This window comes from Zonotrichia leucophrys, chromosome 1A (genome assembly GCF_028769735.1).
Source record: "Zonotrichia leucophrys gambelii isolate GWCS_2022_RI chromosome 1A, RI_Zleu_2.0, whole genome shotgun sequence".
In the NCBI taxonomy this organism is placed as follows: Eukaryota; Metazoa; Chordata; class Aves; order Passeriformes; family Passerellidae; genus Zonotrichia; species Zonotrichia leucophrys.
In genome coordinates, this window is record NC_088170.1 from 47056928 (window position 1) to 47077149 (window position 20222).

The 20222-nt window shown below is 37.8% G+C and overlaps 1 protein-coding gene across 3 annotated transcripts in view; it reads left to right on the plus strand.

The window, feature by feature from the left end:
- The first annotated feature begins 1448 nt into the window (after positions 1–1448).
- The window catches only part of MDFIC (MyoD family inhibitor domain containing), a 51974-nt gene continuing 33200 nt past the window's right edge, over positions 1449–20222 (plus strand). Inside the window, exons 1-3 of one of the 3 annotated variants that reach the window (XM_064702677.1) lie at positions 1449–1521; positions 3540–3695; positions 14915–15046. In XM_064702677.1, the coding sequence (XP_064558747.1) occupies positions 3605–3695; positions 14915–15046 (223 nt within the window). In that variant the 5' untranslated portion in view covers positions 1449–1521; positions 3540–3604. Of the gene's footprint in view, positions 1522–2740; positions 3107–3245; positions 3301–3539; positions 3696–14914; positions 15047–20222 lie in introns of those variants that run through there. The other 2 variants (XM_064702678.1, XM_064702679.1) reach the window with 2 other exon arrangements.

Sequence of the window (20222 nt, forward strand, 5' to 3'; positions counted from 1 at the left end):
GAGTTATGCACAATTTTCCTACAGCATTTCTGAGATGGGCATCTCTGCCACCCGCTACTTCCTCCAACACAAACTATTTAAAATCCAAAACCCCACAAACACTAAAAGTTTGCCTTGGAAAATTCAAGCTCAAAATATAGCTTGAATTTTTAATAATGTGAGTAAACAATCTCTGCAGCTGTTAATTTTGGAATATTGTGGGCTTACTTTAAATAAACAACTTGCATCTTTCTGAAACACTTTATTCTGTTCAGGGACGAGTCTATTTTAACTGCAGGTAATATCTTTTGTATGGCTTGTGTTGGAGCTCAGTCTAGGAACAGTTGATAAACAATTATGTCCTGAAAACATGGGATTATATTGTACATTTAGTGCACTTTTAACAGAAGTGTGTTTTAAAGAATCTTTATAATAGGGAAAGATACTTGGAGGGTGTTTTCCATAGTGATGGTAGTGTGGGGATTTTTTTTTTTGCCAGGTGTGGTTTTGTGGGGTTTTTTTTGGGTTTTCTGGTGGTTTTTTTTTTTTGTTTATTTGTTGGTTTTGGTCAGGATGGTTTTTTTGGTGGCTTTTTTTCCCTTTCAAGAAATGTTAGCTTGCCTACAAACTATTTATTTTCTATTTACAAGGCTTTTGAATTTCTCTTTACATCAATCCCAAGATTTGCCATCAATTGCCTACAAGACCTGAATTTTAAGGTTTAATGGAAGACTATATCAGAATACATTTGTGCAACAGCCAGTAACTTGGTTGCTCTAGTAAGATACAGTATACCTCAGATTTGTAGCCTACTTGAAAGGCTGCTGGTGTTCGTATCTGAACTGCCCACTTCCTGAGAATTGTCAGTAATATTTTAGAATGATATGAATTTTACAGGAAAGTAATCAACAAATATTTGAGATTTGCTGTGCATTCGTTATAAGTATGCTGTACAGGAAGTACCAATGAGCTTTGCCTATCTGTGGTATCTCATTAACAGGAACCACATCAGGACCCATCTTTTTACAATCACAGCCTTTGGTATGCAATGTGCTGCCTATTGCATAATATTTTTAATGTACAATTTCAGTGTACTGTGTTTTTTGTGTATTGAATTATCTTACCTTTTCTTAATCGGATTTTGTTTAGGACTGCCTCCGACTGCATCTCTTGTACTGTCTGCTGAAGATCCTGTAAATTCACTTAGTTAGAGCTTTAAACTCTACAACTGAACCTTGTCAGGGTGATGTCGTCCCATCACCTTTTTAAAGAAGATAAACTGAACGTCATGGGAGTTTACCATGTGGGTTTCACAGATAAGGTTAAAAAAACCCACCGAAATACCAACCCTGGGTGGTATCAGCTCTCCATAGGCATTTATTATCCAATGAAATAGTTTGGAAGCAGGGTGTGGTTGGCTAAATTATTGCTCGTCCCACAGCTCTCCTCGATGTTTCCAGTTTCAGAGAGAAAAACACAAGCTTGTATGTTGAGAGTGAGTCATAACCTTTCTTCTCCTACTGACTCACTTGGGAGTTTGAGGTAAGTCATTCTACCTTATGTTTTGATCACTCTGCCCCCAGGACAGCAAGGAGGGGAATGTGGAAAGTTATGCAATGTTTGCATAGATGAAAAGTGTAGATATAGAGACCAACATTATTATTACACAGTAAAATAATATCTTTGTTGGCCCCAAATGAATTTTTTTCACACAGCTTCTTTTCTACATAAAACATTTTTTTTCTCCCCCATTCTCTATATAAATATTTAAAGAAAAACTATGCTGCACCAAAAAACACCTTAGGTTACTGAAATACTAAAAAATTGTAGTATTTTTCAGAGGAAAGCATGTGCACCTTTCATCACACTTCTGCACCAATATTGACAAAAATAAAGCTGTAGAGTGGTGCAAAATTACTGATGACTTCTGAAATAAGAGTTAGCTCTGAAGGGTGTGGAGCTCACATAGAACTGGCTCCTAGTCAGGTATTTACACTTCATCCTGGTTGTTTTGCAAGCATGTCAGGGAAAGGCTAAACTTTAAGAAGTTAAAGTTTAAAAACTGAGCATATTGCTTAGCATGTATGATATCAAAATAAATATCTATCAGTTATAATACAGTCTCTCATGTTAGGATGGTGACAGTCTATAACTTGTATATTTCATATTCCTACTTTTGTTTCTCAAAAAATATATTTAGATATCTCACTGTCATGAGACATACCAGTAAACCTAGCATATTTACTAAACCATAATAAGATAATCTGCTTGTAAACTTTAAGGAAAATACATTTTAAACCTGGACAACTTGGTTGAAAAAGGTGACATACTGTGTTCCCATAAGCAAGGCAAAGCATGTATGGACACCAGCACATGTGTGAGCAATAATCGCAGTACCCTAGGCTGTGGGCAAGAACAGAGCATAACACTGATGATCACATCACACTGTGCCGTGGGAAAGAAGTGTTATTTCCTATATGGAGAAAGTCCCGGTAACACTACTTGGCAGCTGGTAGCAGAGGAAGTAGTTTGCACTTAATGGTTCTACTTTTGAAAACTGCTTGTTCTATTCCTCGTGTTCTTTGAGTATTTCTGTGTGCCCGCTGTGAAGCCCCTTCAATGGATATAGGTGCACGATGCCAGTCGGGGGCAGGGGCAGAAGGGCGGTACGCGCAGCAGGGCCCGCCGGAGCCTGCGGGGCCCGCGGTGCCCCACGTGCCGCTCCGCGCTCCGAGGCGCAGCCGGTGGCGGGCGATCCGCGGCACGGCGGCCAGCCCGGGAACCAGCGCCGCTGCCAGCGCTGAGCTGCACACCCTGCCCGGCCTCGAAAGCCTCCCTTTCACATTCTCCTGGGGCTTTTTTTCCCTTCTTGCCTACTTCTGTCTGACGGGTTACGGTCTCCTGGGGGAATTTCCATGGCTGGAGGCCCGGCCGGGGCCAGCGCGGCGCCCCGCGGCCGGCCGGCCCCGCTCAGCCCAGCCCAGCCCAGTCCCCGGGCCCTTCGCTGGCGGGCGGCAGGAGCTGCACAACGGCCGCCCCGAGCCGCAGCCGCCGGCAGCCGGAGCGGGCTGTTTCATTGTCCGGAAATGATGGAGAAGGAGTGACTGCGGCGGCGGTGGGACAGCGGGTGTGAGTGCCAGGCTGTGCGCGCCGCTCACGGGGGAAGGCCCGCGGCAGCGGGGCGGGTGGCGCGGCGCGGCGCGGAGGAGGCGGCGGCCGGGCCGGCTGGCGGCGGGGCGGGAGCGGCGCGGAGCTCCCGCGGCCGGGGCGCGGCGCAGGGCCGGGCGGAGCGGAGCGGAGCTGAGCGGAGGAAATGCGGAGGTAGGCGCGCCGCTCTGCCGGCCGGCTCCGCCGCGGCAGCCGGGCCCCCCCGAGCACCCTCAGGCCGCTCCCGCCCCCGGCCCCGCGGGTGCTCGCTGCAGGGGGCGGGGGGCGCGCCCGCCGCCGCGCCGGAAAGTTCCCGCCGCTTCCCTACTGTCCCTCTTCGGTCCCTCGCCCCGAGCCGTGAGTTTCCTGCGTAAAATACATTAACGAGTCCTTTCATTTGCTTGTTCCTTCAGGGTCGCGTGTTAGTTTTGTTGCAGAGGGGTGCAGGCTCTCTGTTACTTGGCGAGAGAGCTGGCAGATGTCCCAAGTGAGAGAACCTCTTCCTCCGGGGCCTGGAGGGCCAGAGCAAGCTCCGACTGAAAACAGCTCTTTGATCTCTCTCCCTCGAGGTAAGTTGCTTTAAAGTTTCTCTGTAATTGTTGCGCGTTGTATTTGAATGATACATTTACTGATTTGACTAGTGGGTTTTAACCCCTCTTTTTTTGCCCCTCCCTTCTGTAGTGTATCTCTGGAGCACTTTCGCTTCACCATTTTAGTGTTTTAACCCAAAATTCCCATGAAAAAATTAATAACAAAAAAAAAGTAAGGAAAAATTTTGCTGCTCTCAGCCCTGATTTTCAGTACCTGAAAAACTGCAGTCATTCAGAGGCAGATGTTGCTCCTTAAATATCGCTTTTGTTTTTCTCACCTTTGTGTTTGTGTTTAGAAACTCTTTCCTGTAAAGCTGCCCTTCCTGGTTTTGAAGTTAATTATGGAAGTTTGATCCAATAGTGAGAGCCTTGTTCAGGTTGGAAGTCACTTTGCTGTTTTCTTAGATTACTCTGTGATGCTGCAGCTAAAATCAGTCTCTGAGAATATAACTTGTTTCGTAACAGCTGTTCAAAAGGTTATTTAAAAGTATGTTCATCTTAAAGATAAATTATTTATGTCTTATTTGCTTTTGAACAAAATACACTGATACTCTGATCACCTTCATGTAGAGAAGTTTGACAAAGTATGTTTTAGGTTATCCTCAAAATTGGGAAGCTTGCCACTCAAGTCCTGGTCTGTGAAGATGAGACTTTTCTTTGTTTATTTATTTACAGCTACGATTTTCCAGAATTCTGACAGGAGTTTAAAAAGTCTCTGAAAAACAGACAAATAATCTTGTTCAAGAACTGTAACTTTATTCATAACTGGTTAACTGGAGCTGAGCCTGGTAATACAGTTGTGCAACTGTGGATTAAAAGTGCAGTCTTGTTTTTATAACTAAGAAAATCAATAGCTATGTGTAATCAAAGCTGAAGACTTGTTTCAGAAACCAGAAAGGATCTGTAGCTAAGTGAAAAATGTTTTGGCAAGGGGGTTTAGCAAGTTGGCTTATACTTATCTTATTGTTGGATGGGTTTTGGGGCTTTTTTTTGTTCTAGAGAATGACTCATAACTTCTAAACAGTAAAAAATAATAATAAAAGAGATTAAATGCAGAAGATCAAGCATGCAGAACTGAACTGCTAGAATCACATTTTTGCCAGAACCATCAGTACCTGTGATATATGTTTATTTTCAGTGTGTTGTTTTGATTTGCCATGTGGTCAACCAGCCACACTGGTTAAATTCTGCATGTAGGCCATACATCAAGGTTACTGAAGTGGTAAGTCAGTGAAATAACTAGCATGGAAGTGGTTTCATTCTCACAGTACCACTTCAAACATAGTGTTTACTATGAAGGGAAAGTCCTATGTATGATTGTAAATACATGTTTTTTTAAAATGAAAAGTAAGGAAACAAACTGATTTGTCCCTGACAAGTAATGTGCAGAAAATCTAAATGACACAATTAAACCTCCCAGCTTTCTGAGGGATCAGTAAGGTACAAATAAGCATTATGATTATGGTTTGTTCACTGGCCACACCTATCAAGGCACAGGCTTAAAGCTTATGTAGAGTTCACATAAAAACAAAGCAGAATTCTGCATTCAAATACATTATTTTTATTCTAATGAATTTATAAGGATAACATGGATTTTTAATGTGGATATTTGTTGCTTTTTTCTAGTCTAAGTTTGTTGGGGAAGTGGGGGTGGAAAGAGGAAAAGGTGAGTTCATAACATTTCCAGTCAATATTCCAGCATTTCTGTTGTCAGCTTTGTGGTGTGTGGTTACAGAGTAAGGTAATTCAGATATTCCAGGATTCCAGGGCTGAAAAACTAAGATAGTATGTCTGGGACTTTCAACAGCCCCTGTCCTTCTGTTGTGTCCCCAGGACATCCAAAATTACACTGACTTCTCTAGAATTTGGTGATAATTTTAAAAGCTTTGATTGAAATTCATATTATTGACCTATAAATGACTTCATATATTTACAGTGAGATATCTGAAATCTGGGTTGACCTAGAATTAAAGATTCCCTAATCAGGAAAAGATGGCTTATCTTGTATGTATAATAAAGTATTAAGTGCATTCTAATAAGAAGGAATTTCTCATTTGTAACAGCATACTTTAATGTGCTTTATATATGTTTAACTGATACAGACACCTTGTCCTGGGAACAAACTTTTCCTCTTGTGTAGTTCTGTGAGGTATCATCAAGAAATCCAGATGAACAAAGTGTTCCTTTTGCTTGCTATCATATACATTCAGATGGTGAAGAAAGGAAAAGAAACTTCAGTTGAATTTTGAATATTCAAAAATAGCTATCCCACAGCATAACTAAGGACCAGGCAAACTTAATAAGGCTTAGGCAGTATGCAGGAATATTCATCAGTTGTGGACATGGTGAAAACTGGGTTGAGGTGCAATTTGGCCTACAGATGTGATATGCTCTAGCTTTCACAATTTAAAAGAATTTTTCTGTGCTAGTTTAACCATTATGCTCTCTCAACATATCCCCTGTCACTGTTCTTCCTTGTTAGTTCATTTTTCAATAAATGCATAAATATTAGTGAGAATCTGAATGCCACCCATCCACAATTAGTGGGCTGTGAGAGAGAGCAAATGAAATCATGGCATCTTCTTTTGTGGCAATGTCAAAATTCAACTTCAGTCCGTAAACCATTATCTATGTCAGTGTGGTCTGCTGCTCTGAGAGACACACTGCAGGGTGGAAGGTTTAATGTAATTTCTGCAAGCATGTTAATTTCTGCCACATCCTTCCAAAAGTGTAGCTCTGCTTGTGCACCCTTGTTCAAGATCCTAGCGATGCCTTCTTTCTTCCCTTACTCATGGACCTTGGAACCAAATTATGATCCCATCTACTTGTGTGATGTAGTCAGTGAATAGTGTCATGTCTCTGCTCAGACCACTTCAATTTGATTGTGATCAGGTATTTCTCAACTCATAGGTATCAAAATAATGTCCCTGAGGAAGGAATGTTGCAATTCATGACCATTGGACTCTATGCTTTAAGGAAAATGTTTAACATATTCAAAATGATGGTGTGATTATTGCCTGGACTATGGGTATGATTTTTTTTTTTAAAAAGACCTCTGCATTTGAATAAATCACGAGAGAAATAAACAAGAGAGAATTCAGGGCTGTCATCTATAGATTATTTGGAATGCTTTTATCTTTGCTTTTTGGTAACTGTAAGCTAGAATAACGAAGGAATAATATTTGGTTTCTCAATTAAAAAAGTAAATAAAACCAATAATTAACAACTTGTTACAAACTTGAGACTGATAATTTCACTACAGTAAATCTTTGGATGATGGAAATTCACTAGAACTTTTTATTTTAATGGGGTGGGGAGGATGGAGAAATTGAGTAGAAATATCAAGAATCAGATTCCACAAGTGAGTGTTCTCTCTCGTGCAAATCATCTCACTGTTGCTGGATGGAGATGCAGCTCTGATTTGGTATCTCAAGAAACTATATGCAGCAACTAATACTTCCATTCAGAATATGTACAAAGTTCTCCTCTTCAAGAATGTGATTCTAATCTTCATGTTTTCAGTGCTTAACTGTTTTCATGATGAGGAACACGAAAGGAATCTGATGGCTAGATGAGATTGGGTGACAAAAGACTTAATGCAGGGGATGTTTGGACGTTCTTGAGGCAACAGTGATTGCTATCACAACAATTATTCCACTTTACCAGCAATGCCTCAGCGTTATGAGTAATATATTTTTATTTTAACGGTTAACCAGTGTACTCAGATTGCTCAAACTTACCAACTATTTCCTCTATAATTTTATCCCCGCTTGCTATCTGACAAGAACTGAGAGAATCTGTATTAATTTGTTTCATTGCTATGTGCCAGTACTGAGGCATTTATTTAATATTACTGACTAAAATATCTAAAACTTTGGTAAATAGATGTCTGACTCTAGTTTGTCATGAAAGCATATGTCTGCTTTCAGTTTCACGTGCATACCGTTCCAGTCAAGTGATTCATGCCCTCATGGGTGTGATAGACTTGTATTTCATAGAGTTGACTGTAAAGGCCTTGTATCAAGTTTGAAATTTTTTTGTTCCATCTTACATCACAGGTTTATTTTATATCACAGTAATTCTCCTTAAATTCAGCTCTGGGCTCTCAGAAGTTAGATTTCTCTTTGCTTTAAACACTTCTTTTCTTTTTTTTTCTTTTTTTTTTTTCCCCTAGTAAGTAACATTCAGCAATGAGTGTGTTATCCTACTTTTTTTATTTGGATCAGCCATGCAGTTTTGAAGTAAATCTGTTCGCCTCTACTTTGATTTGCATTGTGGAGTGATCCTAGGGAGTGACCTGGATGGGATTCCTTTTGCTCAAAATAATGTGAAAGCTGCAGGAATGTGCCTAATACACTCCAGCCACTAGTAAGCCTTGAATCTTTAAGATTATATCTGAGAACTAGTTCAAAGTAGAAAGCCCCTGGAACATGTATTACATGGAGTATTCTTAAAGTTAACTCTTTCACTGTACAGGCCCAGTTTTATTGGCCATTGCTAGTACAGCCATAGCTGCCAAGTATTGCTTAGCGCTTCCATGAAACTGGTTTTGTATACATGTGAAACTTCTTTGGATGAATGACACACATGCATAACTGACTGTATAATTAGTATGATTATTTGTGAAAAGACTTCACTTATGTATCTGACCTTTTTAACACTTAAAATAATGCAGAATACCTATTTGCACATTGCTGTCCATTTTTAATTTATCGTGACTCAAATTTGTTCATGGCTGTCAAACTTCTAGTGCTTTCATAGTTATTCCATAGCGTGCACCTGGAAAATCCTGTGTAAGAGTTTTCAAAAAAATTGCTCAGTTAAATTGCTCTAATTTTTGAGAATCTTTTTTTTTCTGTGACACTTCTAGAGCTGTTGAAAGTTACAAGAAGATACTTAAGTGAAAGCCACTGAAATTAAATTAATGCGAATAAGTTTTTTCTTTTTAAGTTTTAAAACAAACATCTAATTGGAGGCTTCCAACTCCATAAGTCATGGATTATTAGTATTAGTTAGATGTCATTAATGAAATGAGATTGTTTCAGGTAAATGCTGGAATAGGTGTTCTGTTACACCAACTGTTGAATTTATTTGTTATATAAGATGCCTAAAAGTTTTAGGCATTTCATGAAGTTGATGGTAGGCGTTACTGTTAATGATTACACTGTGAAATGTGATTTTATCAGGGTTTCTTTGTGCTATTGTTGTGAACAGTGGAACTTTCAGTAGGAAGTAGCATCCTTAGTGGTTCCTTGCCAGCAAGGTTATTAATGAACAAAGGAAGTGTTCAAAATGCAGTGTTTGCCACATGCTCTTCAATCCCTCCCAACAATTGTAGGCAGAGAACTGATTGTTACATTTCCTTTTGGGAACATTCTTTGACTTTTTTTATTCCTCGTAGATATACTTATGTGTTTGTGTTTATGTTTTGTGGCAATTGATTTTCTTTTGTAATTGGTCTTTCCTTTGAAGGACAAAATTTCATTTGGGATAATTTGAACCTGGCACATTTATTTTTAACTCTGCATCTGCATCAGGCCTTCTGATGGTTCATCCCAACAACTAGGTCAGCTTTAGGTGCCTAAGTAACTTTGTTAGTAACTTTTAGGTGCCTAAGTAATTTTGCTTCCAAATCTTTCCTTTGCCCCCACACAACAAAACTGTTGGACCACCATTTGTGATTGCATTTTTGGAGATCAGTGATCACTGTGCCAGTCCATTTTGCTTATTTCTCTCTCCTTGATGAGAATGATGCACTCAGGTTTCCAGAAACTTCTTCCAACAGTTGTTTTTTTCTTTACATGCTGTTTGGAGCAGTCCACCACCTTGCTGGTGAACAGAAAATGAATGTCATAGTGGCAAAGGCTTTGGTTGTTGCAGCAGTATTCATTAAATTCATTTTATATGCAAGCTCCTAAATTTTATAGACAAACTCTAAACCTGTTTCTCAAGTCCAGTTTGTCATTTTGCTGGTCATGCACTCTAATGATTCACATTCTTGGAAGAGATGGCTGAGTCAGTATATAAGGTTATGTGTCATCTAATGAACAGAAATCAGCTGCCAGTCAAACTCTGAGGACGTGCACTTAATGGGGGCACTTGTTTCCATTTTTGTTTTGTGTATGTTGTATGCTTCATGATACATGATAGCACATGTGTTAAATCACAGAGACCCATTTCTGAACAAGAAGAAGTGGTGTGGCTCTTGGGGGCAGCTGCTATGTGAATGTATGAATAGACAAACCCTTAGAGAAGAAAAGTTGGTTATTTGTCAGACTTGAGCTCTTTGAGCTCTGTCTTGCAAATTCATTCTTCAAACATCCATTACCTATATTTTTCTATCACTTTTGTGTATTAATTTCATCCTCACTTAATATAATTTACAATGCAGAGAAAGATACACAAATGTAGCTCTGAAAAGAGAGATTATTCACGGGAATGGTCTAGGAATTTTTCAGGAATCAGTTTGACATATGTTCCAACAACTTTCCAAAGGCATAGGATGCAGAATTAGAAGTAATCTGGGAAGATTGCCCTGTATAACAGTTTTGCCTAATATACATGGGTCTTTCTTGACAGCTGACTATTTGTTAAGTTTACTTTTTGATGGGGCTGTTGTAATAGTAGTGTTGTTGCTAATCCAGACTGCTGACATTATTCAGTTGGTGGAGTCTTGCAGAATGTATTTGACATGTTGCAAAGGAGTGTGTGTAACCAGAGGCATTCTCCAAACTAGAACAAAAGTTAACAATCAATATTACAATAGTCTTAAAGGTGAAAACAGATTTCTATTCTATGGAATATGTGTATTTCTGTGTAATTTAAAAATAAATATAACAAAATTATGGTAAAATGAATGTATGTACTATAGAATTGATTTATATGTATTTAAGTAATTCCAGAGAGAAAAAGCAGTAATTCAGTTTTTTCGCTTATTTAATGAAGCAGTAACTTTGAGATGTGATTAAAATTTTAATTTTTTTCATTAAGTGGCTTACCAGTTTTCTGTAACATAGGTATGATTTGGCTTTTAGCCATCTCAAACTCTACAGTTTGCGAGCATGTCATATCTCTTACTATTTAAACCTTAAACTTGCATTAGTCCCTGGGCAAGCAGAGTTTCTGCCCATGCTTACCTTCAGAATAAATCACAGGGTGTTCTGTGTGGGTGTCACTCCCTGGGGCTTTTGACTAGAAGCTTTTCAGCCTTGGCACTGCTGTTAGTTTAGGGGAAGTACAGAGCCACACAAGTTGCTGGTTTGGGGCTGAACTGTGGTAGGTAAGAAGTCTGTGTTGCTTTTGTGACATGACCTAGAGTAACTTACTGTGGTTTTGAAGAGAGATTGGATTTATACTTCAGCTCTGCCAGACTCAGAACATAATGAGTCTTTTCTTTCCATTATTTGAACTGTTAAGAAGAGCATCTCTTTTTTTTCTTGGCTGTCAGTATTGGAGGTTAGCCACATGAGAGTGGAAGGGTGTGCTAAAGGAAGCAGAAGCTAAAATACTAAGGAAGTCTTACAGAAAGAATTCTTAAGGGTAAACTTGATTGAAACAGAAAAGTATTACAAAGTTACTTGAAGATGCAGTGGAAAAAAAAGTCATGCTTTTCTATGAGCAGATCCAGTCATTAGTATTTCTGTCAGAGTAAGGTCTTTGTGTTGATTCTTCATAAACTACTGTTGTGAAAATTCTTAGGTACCTAACATAAAAGTAATGGAATTGACAAAAGACAGGAATAGTCTTGAGGCTGTCTTCATGTGTGATTTGTTGTAATTGGTATGTTGTAGTGGCACCTCTAATATTAAAAAAAAGAAAATATGATCCCGTTTTCAACTGTTTGTTATAAGGGAATAAGTAATAAATTCCTTTGTACAAAAACTGAGACATGATACATATTCAAGAAAAAGCAACTGAATCAAGACACCAGTGTGCGCCTGTTTTCAGTAGTGTGATGCACCAGAAGCGATTTATGAAAAAATGCTCAAATATATAAAAGAGATCATAAGGTCTACTACTTCTAAAGCCCTATTGAACTAAGTCTGGGTGTGATGGGGTTAATTTTCTTCATAGTAACCCCTGTGGCGCTGTGTTTGGGATCAGTGACTCAAGCAAGGTTGATAGCACACCAGTGGGTTGGCTATTGCTGAGCAGCCCTTGCACAGCATCAGTCAAGGTTTTCTCTTTTCCCACTTTTCTCTCCAGTGACTAGACTGCAGATAGGCATGGGACTGGGAGGGGACACGATCCAGGCAGCTGGCCCAGGTTGACAAGAGGGCTATTCAACTCCATAGAATGTCACACTCAGCAATAAAAACAGGGGAGGAGGTTTCAGGGGAGGTGGCCATTGCTTAGAGACTAGTTTGGGCATTGGTCTACTTGTGGGAGATGATGAGTGATTGCCTTTGCATCTCCTGTTTTACTTTTCCTTCCTCTTTTCTTCACTTATTAAACTATATCTTGACTCACAAGTTTCTTCCCTTCGGTCTTTCTGTTCTCTCCCCTTGTCCTGCTGGAGGCTGGGCAAGGGAGGAGAGGCTGCATGTCCTTAGCTGCTGCTGCCCAGGGTGAGCTGGGCACACCACAGAGCAGCATCTGTCAGGATGAGCTGCTCCACTGGGTAATCCTGGAGTGCCAAGTAAGATACCAAACAGGTGTTTAATGGTGTAGGTTTCTGTTATGTGCAATTACAGGGAAGTCTTCATGTGAATTCAGTAGATCAAATTAATGTTAATTGTTTTGAACTTTCTAGCAAAATTGTTTGCTGCTCAATTGCAACATCGTTTCTGTTTAACTTTTTAATGGTGCTTCTTTTTTCTTGTTAACTTCTACTATTGTTTACATGGTCTTGACAGGCCATTTACTATATCCAGCTAGGAAAATAAAAATGCACATGAAAAATACACATACAGCCTGGACAATGAGAAGGAGAAAACAGAAAAAATACTGAACTGAAAACAAGAAGAGGGATGAAAAATAAATTCATATGAATAATGATGACTGATTGTATTCTGCACTCCTTCAGATTTCTTAGATAAAAATGTAATCTAGAGCACTAAGGGCCCCATAATATTAACATTATTGTTTCCTTATAGCCATTCATTGTTTACTACATGAAATAATAGGGTTCTGCAAAGTCATATCCTATATGAGAGTATTGTATACAGCTACTCTCTGGGTCTGTACTAGCACTGCTGGGTATATATTGTAATTTTGGTGCCATCAATATAGTCAAGTAATTTAAGAGCAAAATCTCATAAAATAGTTCATTTAAGCTTAGTGTTTGTTGACAGCAGAGTTCTTTTACACTAGCTCTGTCAAGACACTACTTATATTTATTCAGTCTATTCCAGAACACTTTTCAAACACTTTTGAAACATATTTGCACCTAATACTTAACTGCACAGGTTAAATCATCATACAGTCACATCATACAGCTAAATTTTCAATACAGTCATTTTGTATTTGATAGATACCAGGCAGAAATAATTTGTATCTGATGTCTGTCAAAGGGGTTGAAAAACTGTATTTTGCATTGTTGTTGTTGTTTTGGTTTAGGGGGTTTGTTTGTTTGGTTGGTTTGGGTTTTTTGTTGTTGTTTTGATTTTTTGTTGTTTTTTTAATGTTAATAGGATGAGTATCTAGGTAATATTAAGTCATGAGGGCAAGGAGCAAAACTCATTAAAGTCAATATCTTCCCATTCATTTCAATAACTACACCAATCCCAGCGAAACATTTCCTCTCAGGATGGGCTTGAGCAAATACTGACAAGTTGTTGGTGGGAGGGAGGACTGAGAGCAAAGTAGCACGGAGGTAGCTAGGTCAGACGTTTCAGAGGTGGAAATTGATAGAAGGGGAGCAGCAGTGCTTGAAGGCATATGCTACTATACACACAAGATGGCATGTATTATTTTGAGTGATGTCCTGTGCCTCAATTTAATAGGGTGGATAACAAAGGCAGAAAGTTAGGATTTAAAATCAAAGCGCTATGGGTTACATAAGAAACTAATCTTTACTATGTTACAGTAGCAAAAAGTGATTTTTCTGTGTCTCAGGACTGGAAAAATTGCTTTACTAGAGGATATAGTATATGAAAGTGTAATATAGGTTTTATAAATGTATTTGTTTGAAACAAATAAATAGAGTTAACAGACTTTTCAGTAGTTGCTCATCTAGGTTTATTGTAAATAATAAATGTTGTACATATACTGAAAAAAATACTCATTATGAAAATATTTAGTGTTTTACATATCCCGTGAGTGAGTAATATAAACTGATTATCTGTTGCTGTGAATAATGAACAAAGTAAATCCAGATTTAGAGATATTTCCTTGAATGCCAGTAGGAAAAACCTGGAACAATCAAGAAGAGAAAGATTTGTGTGTGTGGATTTGATTATTAAAGCATTGACAGTGAAGATGAAAACTGTCACTTGCCTTGGTTTGAGGAAATTCTGGTCTTGTGATAACTGGCAACATCATCAAAACAACATCTGTTACATTGTGAAATAAGCTGAAGAATCCTTCAAATAACCTTACTATGGAGTTTTCCCTGCATCTTATGAATGCTTGGAGAGAAGAAATACTTTTTTTTAAATTTTTGGCTAAATGTTTACTTTTAATCAGCAGTGGCTTTTTAAAAGTATTTTTCAACAAAAAATAGGTAATTGTGGTTTAATAATTTTCTGAATTTTTGTACTAGTCACTTTGGAAGTTTCAACTGCATTTGTCTTTGATTATGTGTTTAATTATAAAAAATAGAGAACAAAATTTTGTGAAATTACTATAGATTTTATGTGCTAGACCCACATGTATGTGGGTAAAAAATAATGGCTTTTTGTGTGACAAAGCTATTAAAATTTTTATATGAAAACTTCGTGGAAGGTAACTAAATAAGAAAACACCTCACCCCCCCCAAAAATATAATTTGTTACATAAGCTGCTGAGTTGCTGAGTATTATTTTGCACAATTGGATACAATATGACTAAAAGTCTTTATTAATGAGAAATTATAAAGATCTAGGCTAGAAAACAATTGGAAAATCAACTTTATTGGAACTTAATTCTAAGGAAACAAAAGGTGATGCTAAGACGAGTTATAATGTATGCCATCTTACTTTTAATTTTCAAAATTAATTTTACTCACATAGAGAAAAAAAAACTGTAAAAATAATATTTTGAAATTTCTTTTGACTTAGGAAAAACTGACCAAGAGACTGCTGTGGCAGAAGATAAAGACATAAACCAGCCTTCCAGTAATCAGAGTATACAAGCAGAGACACAAGAGCAGTCCATCTGGGGAAATCGCACTGATGGTGACCTCATCAGAAGTAAGTATTTCCAGAACAAATTGCTGCCGCTGAGGCTTGCTTTCACAGTGTAATGGGATACTGCCTGTTGACTCTGTTAAATGTGTGTCAAATGCAATTGTGTTGCTACTCTAATGCACATCTACTGAATTTATTTCCCAGATTGACTCCTGTCAGCATGCATAAGCAACAAGTATAAAGAAAGGTGTGATTCGAGTGGTACAGTATGGTATAGACCTCTGTAGCATCTAAGCCTTTAAAGCCTTAGTGTTACATTCTTCTCATTAATAGTACAATAGTTAGTACTGCATGTATGCAGCTGTGCTAGGTATCATCACCCTCAATTTCCCAGGTAATGCATATATATAAGCAGCAGAGTAAACTGTGCTTCCACATGCACTGAGTAGTGGTCAGGTGTAAGTTTTTTCAAGGGTTTTGAGTCCTGAAGTAGTAGACCCATGCTATGGAACTGTGGAGTTTTTAAATTAATTTTTACAGCTCCACATTCCTAGTGTATGTCCTGTAAGCTTTGAAACATAAAAAGGTATGCAAGATCATTCCAATTTTCTTGTCTTGGACTGAAGATCATATGCTATCCATTGTACCCTCTTAAGGCAAAAATATTTCTGTCAATTGCCAGAGGTAATACTCTGTGATGCTCTAAAATTTGTGAATACTTGAACGTTAGTTGTTAGGGAGGGGCAGCATAAGGAACTATTCTCTAATTATTGGGTGGATTCAGAAACAAAATGGACTAAATGCAGAGTGGTGCTTCAGCTCTCTTGAGGTTGTCTGATCACACATTTCAGTGTTAGTCTCTCTTTACAATGCACATTGTACTGTTGACAGTGGGGTAAATTCATATTTCTGAACCTACTGTTACCAAAACTAGTGATTTTTTGCTGCAATTATCTGTTTCTTTTTAGGTTGCTTTTTCAATTGTTTTGTTTTTTTGCTTAGTTGTTTTTTAGTCTTATCTATACATTTATCTTCTCTGGAACTTTGTGTTAGTATTTGAAATTATTTTCAAATCTTAGTTAATCCTTTTTTTTTTTTTTCTCCTAAATAATTAATTTAAAATTAAAAATCCCAGTATATGCTTACACCTCTAATATATTGAATAGTTATCTCAATCCTTTACAGGAAACTTGAATTTACCATATCAGATATTTAAATCTGATTATTTAAAATAATTATATTTAAATCTGATGATTTAAAATAATTTTCAAAGGGCTATAAACAGGGAGAATTGTCCTGCACAGCTTGAGAGTTTACTTAAGATTTACTTCATTCCAAAAGATTATTGTTTTAGATCTAACTGTCCGTGGACAAGCAATTGCTTTGTGCTTATGTTGAGGATATGTATGGCATCTTCTGCTTTGGAATAGCCTTCTTCTCATTCCTTCTTCCTAGAAGTTTCCTTATTCCCAAATCCTTGAGGACTGTAGGGTGATTCTGTGTGTCCTCTAATGTGTTCACCACCAAGACATACTGCAGTGGCTGCACTGGGGAGTGTGAGGAAATGATACTTGTTTTTCAACATATAGTAGAATTTGCAGCAGATAGTGGAAACCTCTGGTGAAGTGACTTGATGATTATATGCAGTTATAAATATATGATGGAAGGGTTAGTTGCTGCTGAATTAAAAAAAAAAAAAACAAAAAAGGAAAAGGGGGAAGATAGGATAAAATGTATTTCAGTGTGCATGACTGTTGTCATCCTGGAGTCATGAGTAGCTTTACTCTGACATTGAGTCAGAGTAGCACTCTGACTTTGTGGAAAGCAAGTTTAGCTGAAAGCTGTAAGTTTCTAAAACACAGTCTTAATAAGTGTGTAGTAGAGGCTTTATTATGAGTCATATTTGATTAGATGCTATGATGCAAACCTCTCCTTGCTTCAGATAACCTTTAGTTTAAAGTTTTCTACATGGAAGAAACAAAAATGATGAAGTCAAAGCAGTTTCTTTTTGGGTTTTTTTTTGGGGGGGTGTGAGGCTTATGAGTAGGGAAGTTTGTTCTCCTTTTAAAAATTGAGGAACCGTGCTTGACTAGTTATACATTTTGTAGTTTGCAGAAGTTTTACAACTCAATATACCTAGTATCCAAGTTTGAAAACTAGAACAAGTGAAATAAACATAAACTTTCTTATCACAAACAGTTACTTGGGTATTCCATGTAAAAAATAAGTATTGTAGCTCAAAATGGTCTTGATTCAACCAGATCTATTACCCCACCAAACTAAAGTTCACAGACTGTTGTATATTGAAAGAAGTTTGAGGTTAGAAGTAAACAGTTTTGATTATTACAGTATATTTTAAAACTCTTTCTAAAAATTGTTTTAGACAGCGCATACTTCACAACTGTTCCGTACTATTCTAATGATTCAGTTTCTTTTTTTCCCATACAGATTGTTTTCCATCCCCACAGTTGATACATACTCCATTTGTCTTAGCATTAGCTTTTACTTTATAAATGTTTCCAGCATTTAATTTCCAAGGTTTTCCTTGTTTGCAGCTGTTTTATCCTGCTGTTAAATGGAATTAGATTAATCAGTCAGATTTACTGGCACACTAACAACGAAGTCCAGTGTTAGAGCCCCTGTAATGACTTCATTATGTATGATTTCTCATTTGCACTTGTGAACTCAGTTTACCAGGCAACATCAATAAACTAAAACACTGCCCCCGTTTTCCACAGTAAGATGTTTTACGTTCACCTTGCTTTGCCTTTTCACTCTTTTTTTCAAGCTCCCTTTTTGAGCCTCCAGAGATTTTCTCCAGATTAGCCTTTTCCCTGTCTCCTTTGGAGCATCCCTTCTCCCCATTAATGAAAATGTTCAGAATATCCTGGGTAAATGGTTAATCTTACGGGAAGCCTCAACCAAAGAATTTATTGTTTTTGAAGAGAGTTTGAGAATCAAAAGATTACTGTGTACTGACATATAAACAATGAGGGCTGCATAAGAAGGAAGCAGTTGTATTACCTTTCTGTGGTAATTGTTAATACACTTGCATAACTGTTATTGGAAGATTGTTCGGTTGGGGAAGGGTCAGGGGAGAACCACAACTATCTCAGGAATGACTGGAGTAGTTGAAAACGTGCCATGTTGTGGAAAACCTCCTGGAATTCAATCTGCTTGGTGTTAACAAAGGGAATAAAGAGGGACTTTGCCTAGTCCCTAAGAAGCATGCCACAACAAACAAAAATTTGTTAAGACAGTTCTTCAACTATAGCAAGACAAAGGGAGAACTAAATATAATGTCAGGAAGTTCAGTTAGACTAGGAATAAGGTGTACTTTTTTAACAGAGTATTTGAGAACAGGAAAAACTGCCAAATCCTTGGTGGCTTTATGTGTGTTAAACTGGCTTTAGTCATCAACTAAAGCCAGTTTGGCAACTGCTATCCATATCCTTGAATTTTAGGACATGAGTGGAGTCTTTCCATAGTGGTTCCCCCAGCTGGGAAGACACATATTTTTCAGCACAGTTATTCTTCTGGAAAATGTTGATACCTGTTCCCTTCTCTTCACAGGCGCATACGTATTTTTTATATTATTTCTGACTGTAGGAGTTCTGCTTTACGAAAGAGTTTTAGAATAAGTCCATCTGCTATCTTTTTTGGCAGTGCATTTAAAATATCTGCAAACACCTTCTGCTTATTTTCATTGTATGGTCTGGTGGCCCATAATGAAGTGGTTCTGCTTCTGTTATCACTCACTCTTGGCAAGTGAGGAGGAGTGAATGTTAAACATGCAGCAGGGTAACCTGTGGCTATAGGAATGAAGCCATAGCAGTTTTTGCTGCTCTGTGTAACCACAATGCTCTTCTTTGTTCTCTGGAAGAGGTATGGGATTTTTTTCCCTCTTAGAGAAAAAAAGGCTATAAAGATGGATTTTAGAATACTTAGGCAGGATTTTTGCAGAGGCCACTAGGTTATCTTCAATGTGTGTTGCTATGCAGGGAAGGGAATGTTTAGGAAGGAATAAAATGCCAGTCTTGAACACTATTTGCTTGTGAGAATTTAATCTCCTTTCCATTTCTCCAGCAGAAGCTTAGCTATGTGATATTTAAGAAAACAAAAAACATCTACCATAGATTCAAATTGTCATGAATAATTGATTAATAATAATCCAATTCTGAAGATTAAATACCTAAAATATGCCCATGTTTTACAGATAGAAAGGTCATTGCTATCCATCATTTTCTAGCTTCAATTGTCTCTTTCTCCTCCATGGAACAGTCTCCTGATAAGAGTGGTTCTTCAGAGAAAGGGATGCTTCTTTCAGCTCTGTGGGGATCAATTTTACATGGTCTTCTGGCCACTATTTTATTTACTATATGCTTCTGGAGTAAAAACCTAAATATTTTTATCTTTTTGTTTTCTGTATTCTATGTTGACATTTCCACTTTACATGATTATTTATTTAATTTTAAACTTCGGAAATTCCTTTCCTTTGTCTGGCTAAGTGAGTGATTGCTGTAGTTTGTTATGCTGTTTGTGTTTGAGTCTGTTGGTTTGTTTTTTTTTTTTTTTTTCCAACAAGAAGTAGCTAATCTGCTGTTAGAAGTCTGTTTTGTTTGATATTAATCCAGATATCATTTCTTGGCTGTTCTATGATGCACAGTCATCTTACAATTACTGTGATTTCAAATGATCCTGTTTATTCTGTCTATAAAATAGTGCAAAGTGCTTGAGTTAACTTAAATGGTTCTTTTCAAAGCTAGAAAGAATGACAAATACAGTCTTCTTCCAGCATAACAGTGTGTGACTACAGAAATTGTGCAGAATAGATTAATGGAAATTATTCAAAATATATTACTGGGTTTGAAAGGTGTATTCTATTAGTTAAAGAAGTGATTTATGTACAATGTTCCAAATAGACCCAGGTATAAAAATCTGTTAACCTACGAATGAACAAAGCTTAATCAGTTCAATATTTAAACAGCAGCACAGTATTTGATATTTAGAACCTTCTTTAAAAAAAGGTTAATCTATGACAAATCTGGCTAGTAGATGTAAAGAGGTCCTCCCTGAGAACTCCTCTCCTAGAGATTTTCTAATCCTCTCCCCATCACAGAAGTAGCCTGTGTTGCTTCTGTTTCTCCCCTGACCTGGCAGTTCTTTTACTACAGCTGCTCCAAAAGTCTTCGAAAACCTTCTCAGGCCTGTTGAGGGGCCTGGTGAGTTTTACAATCAA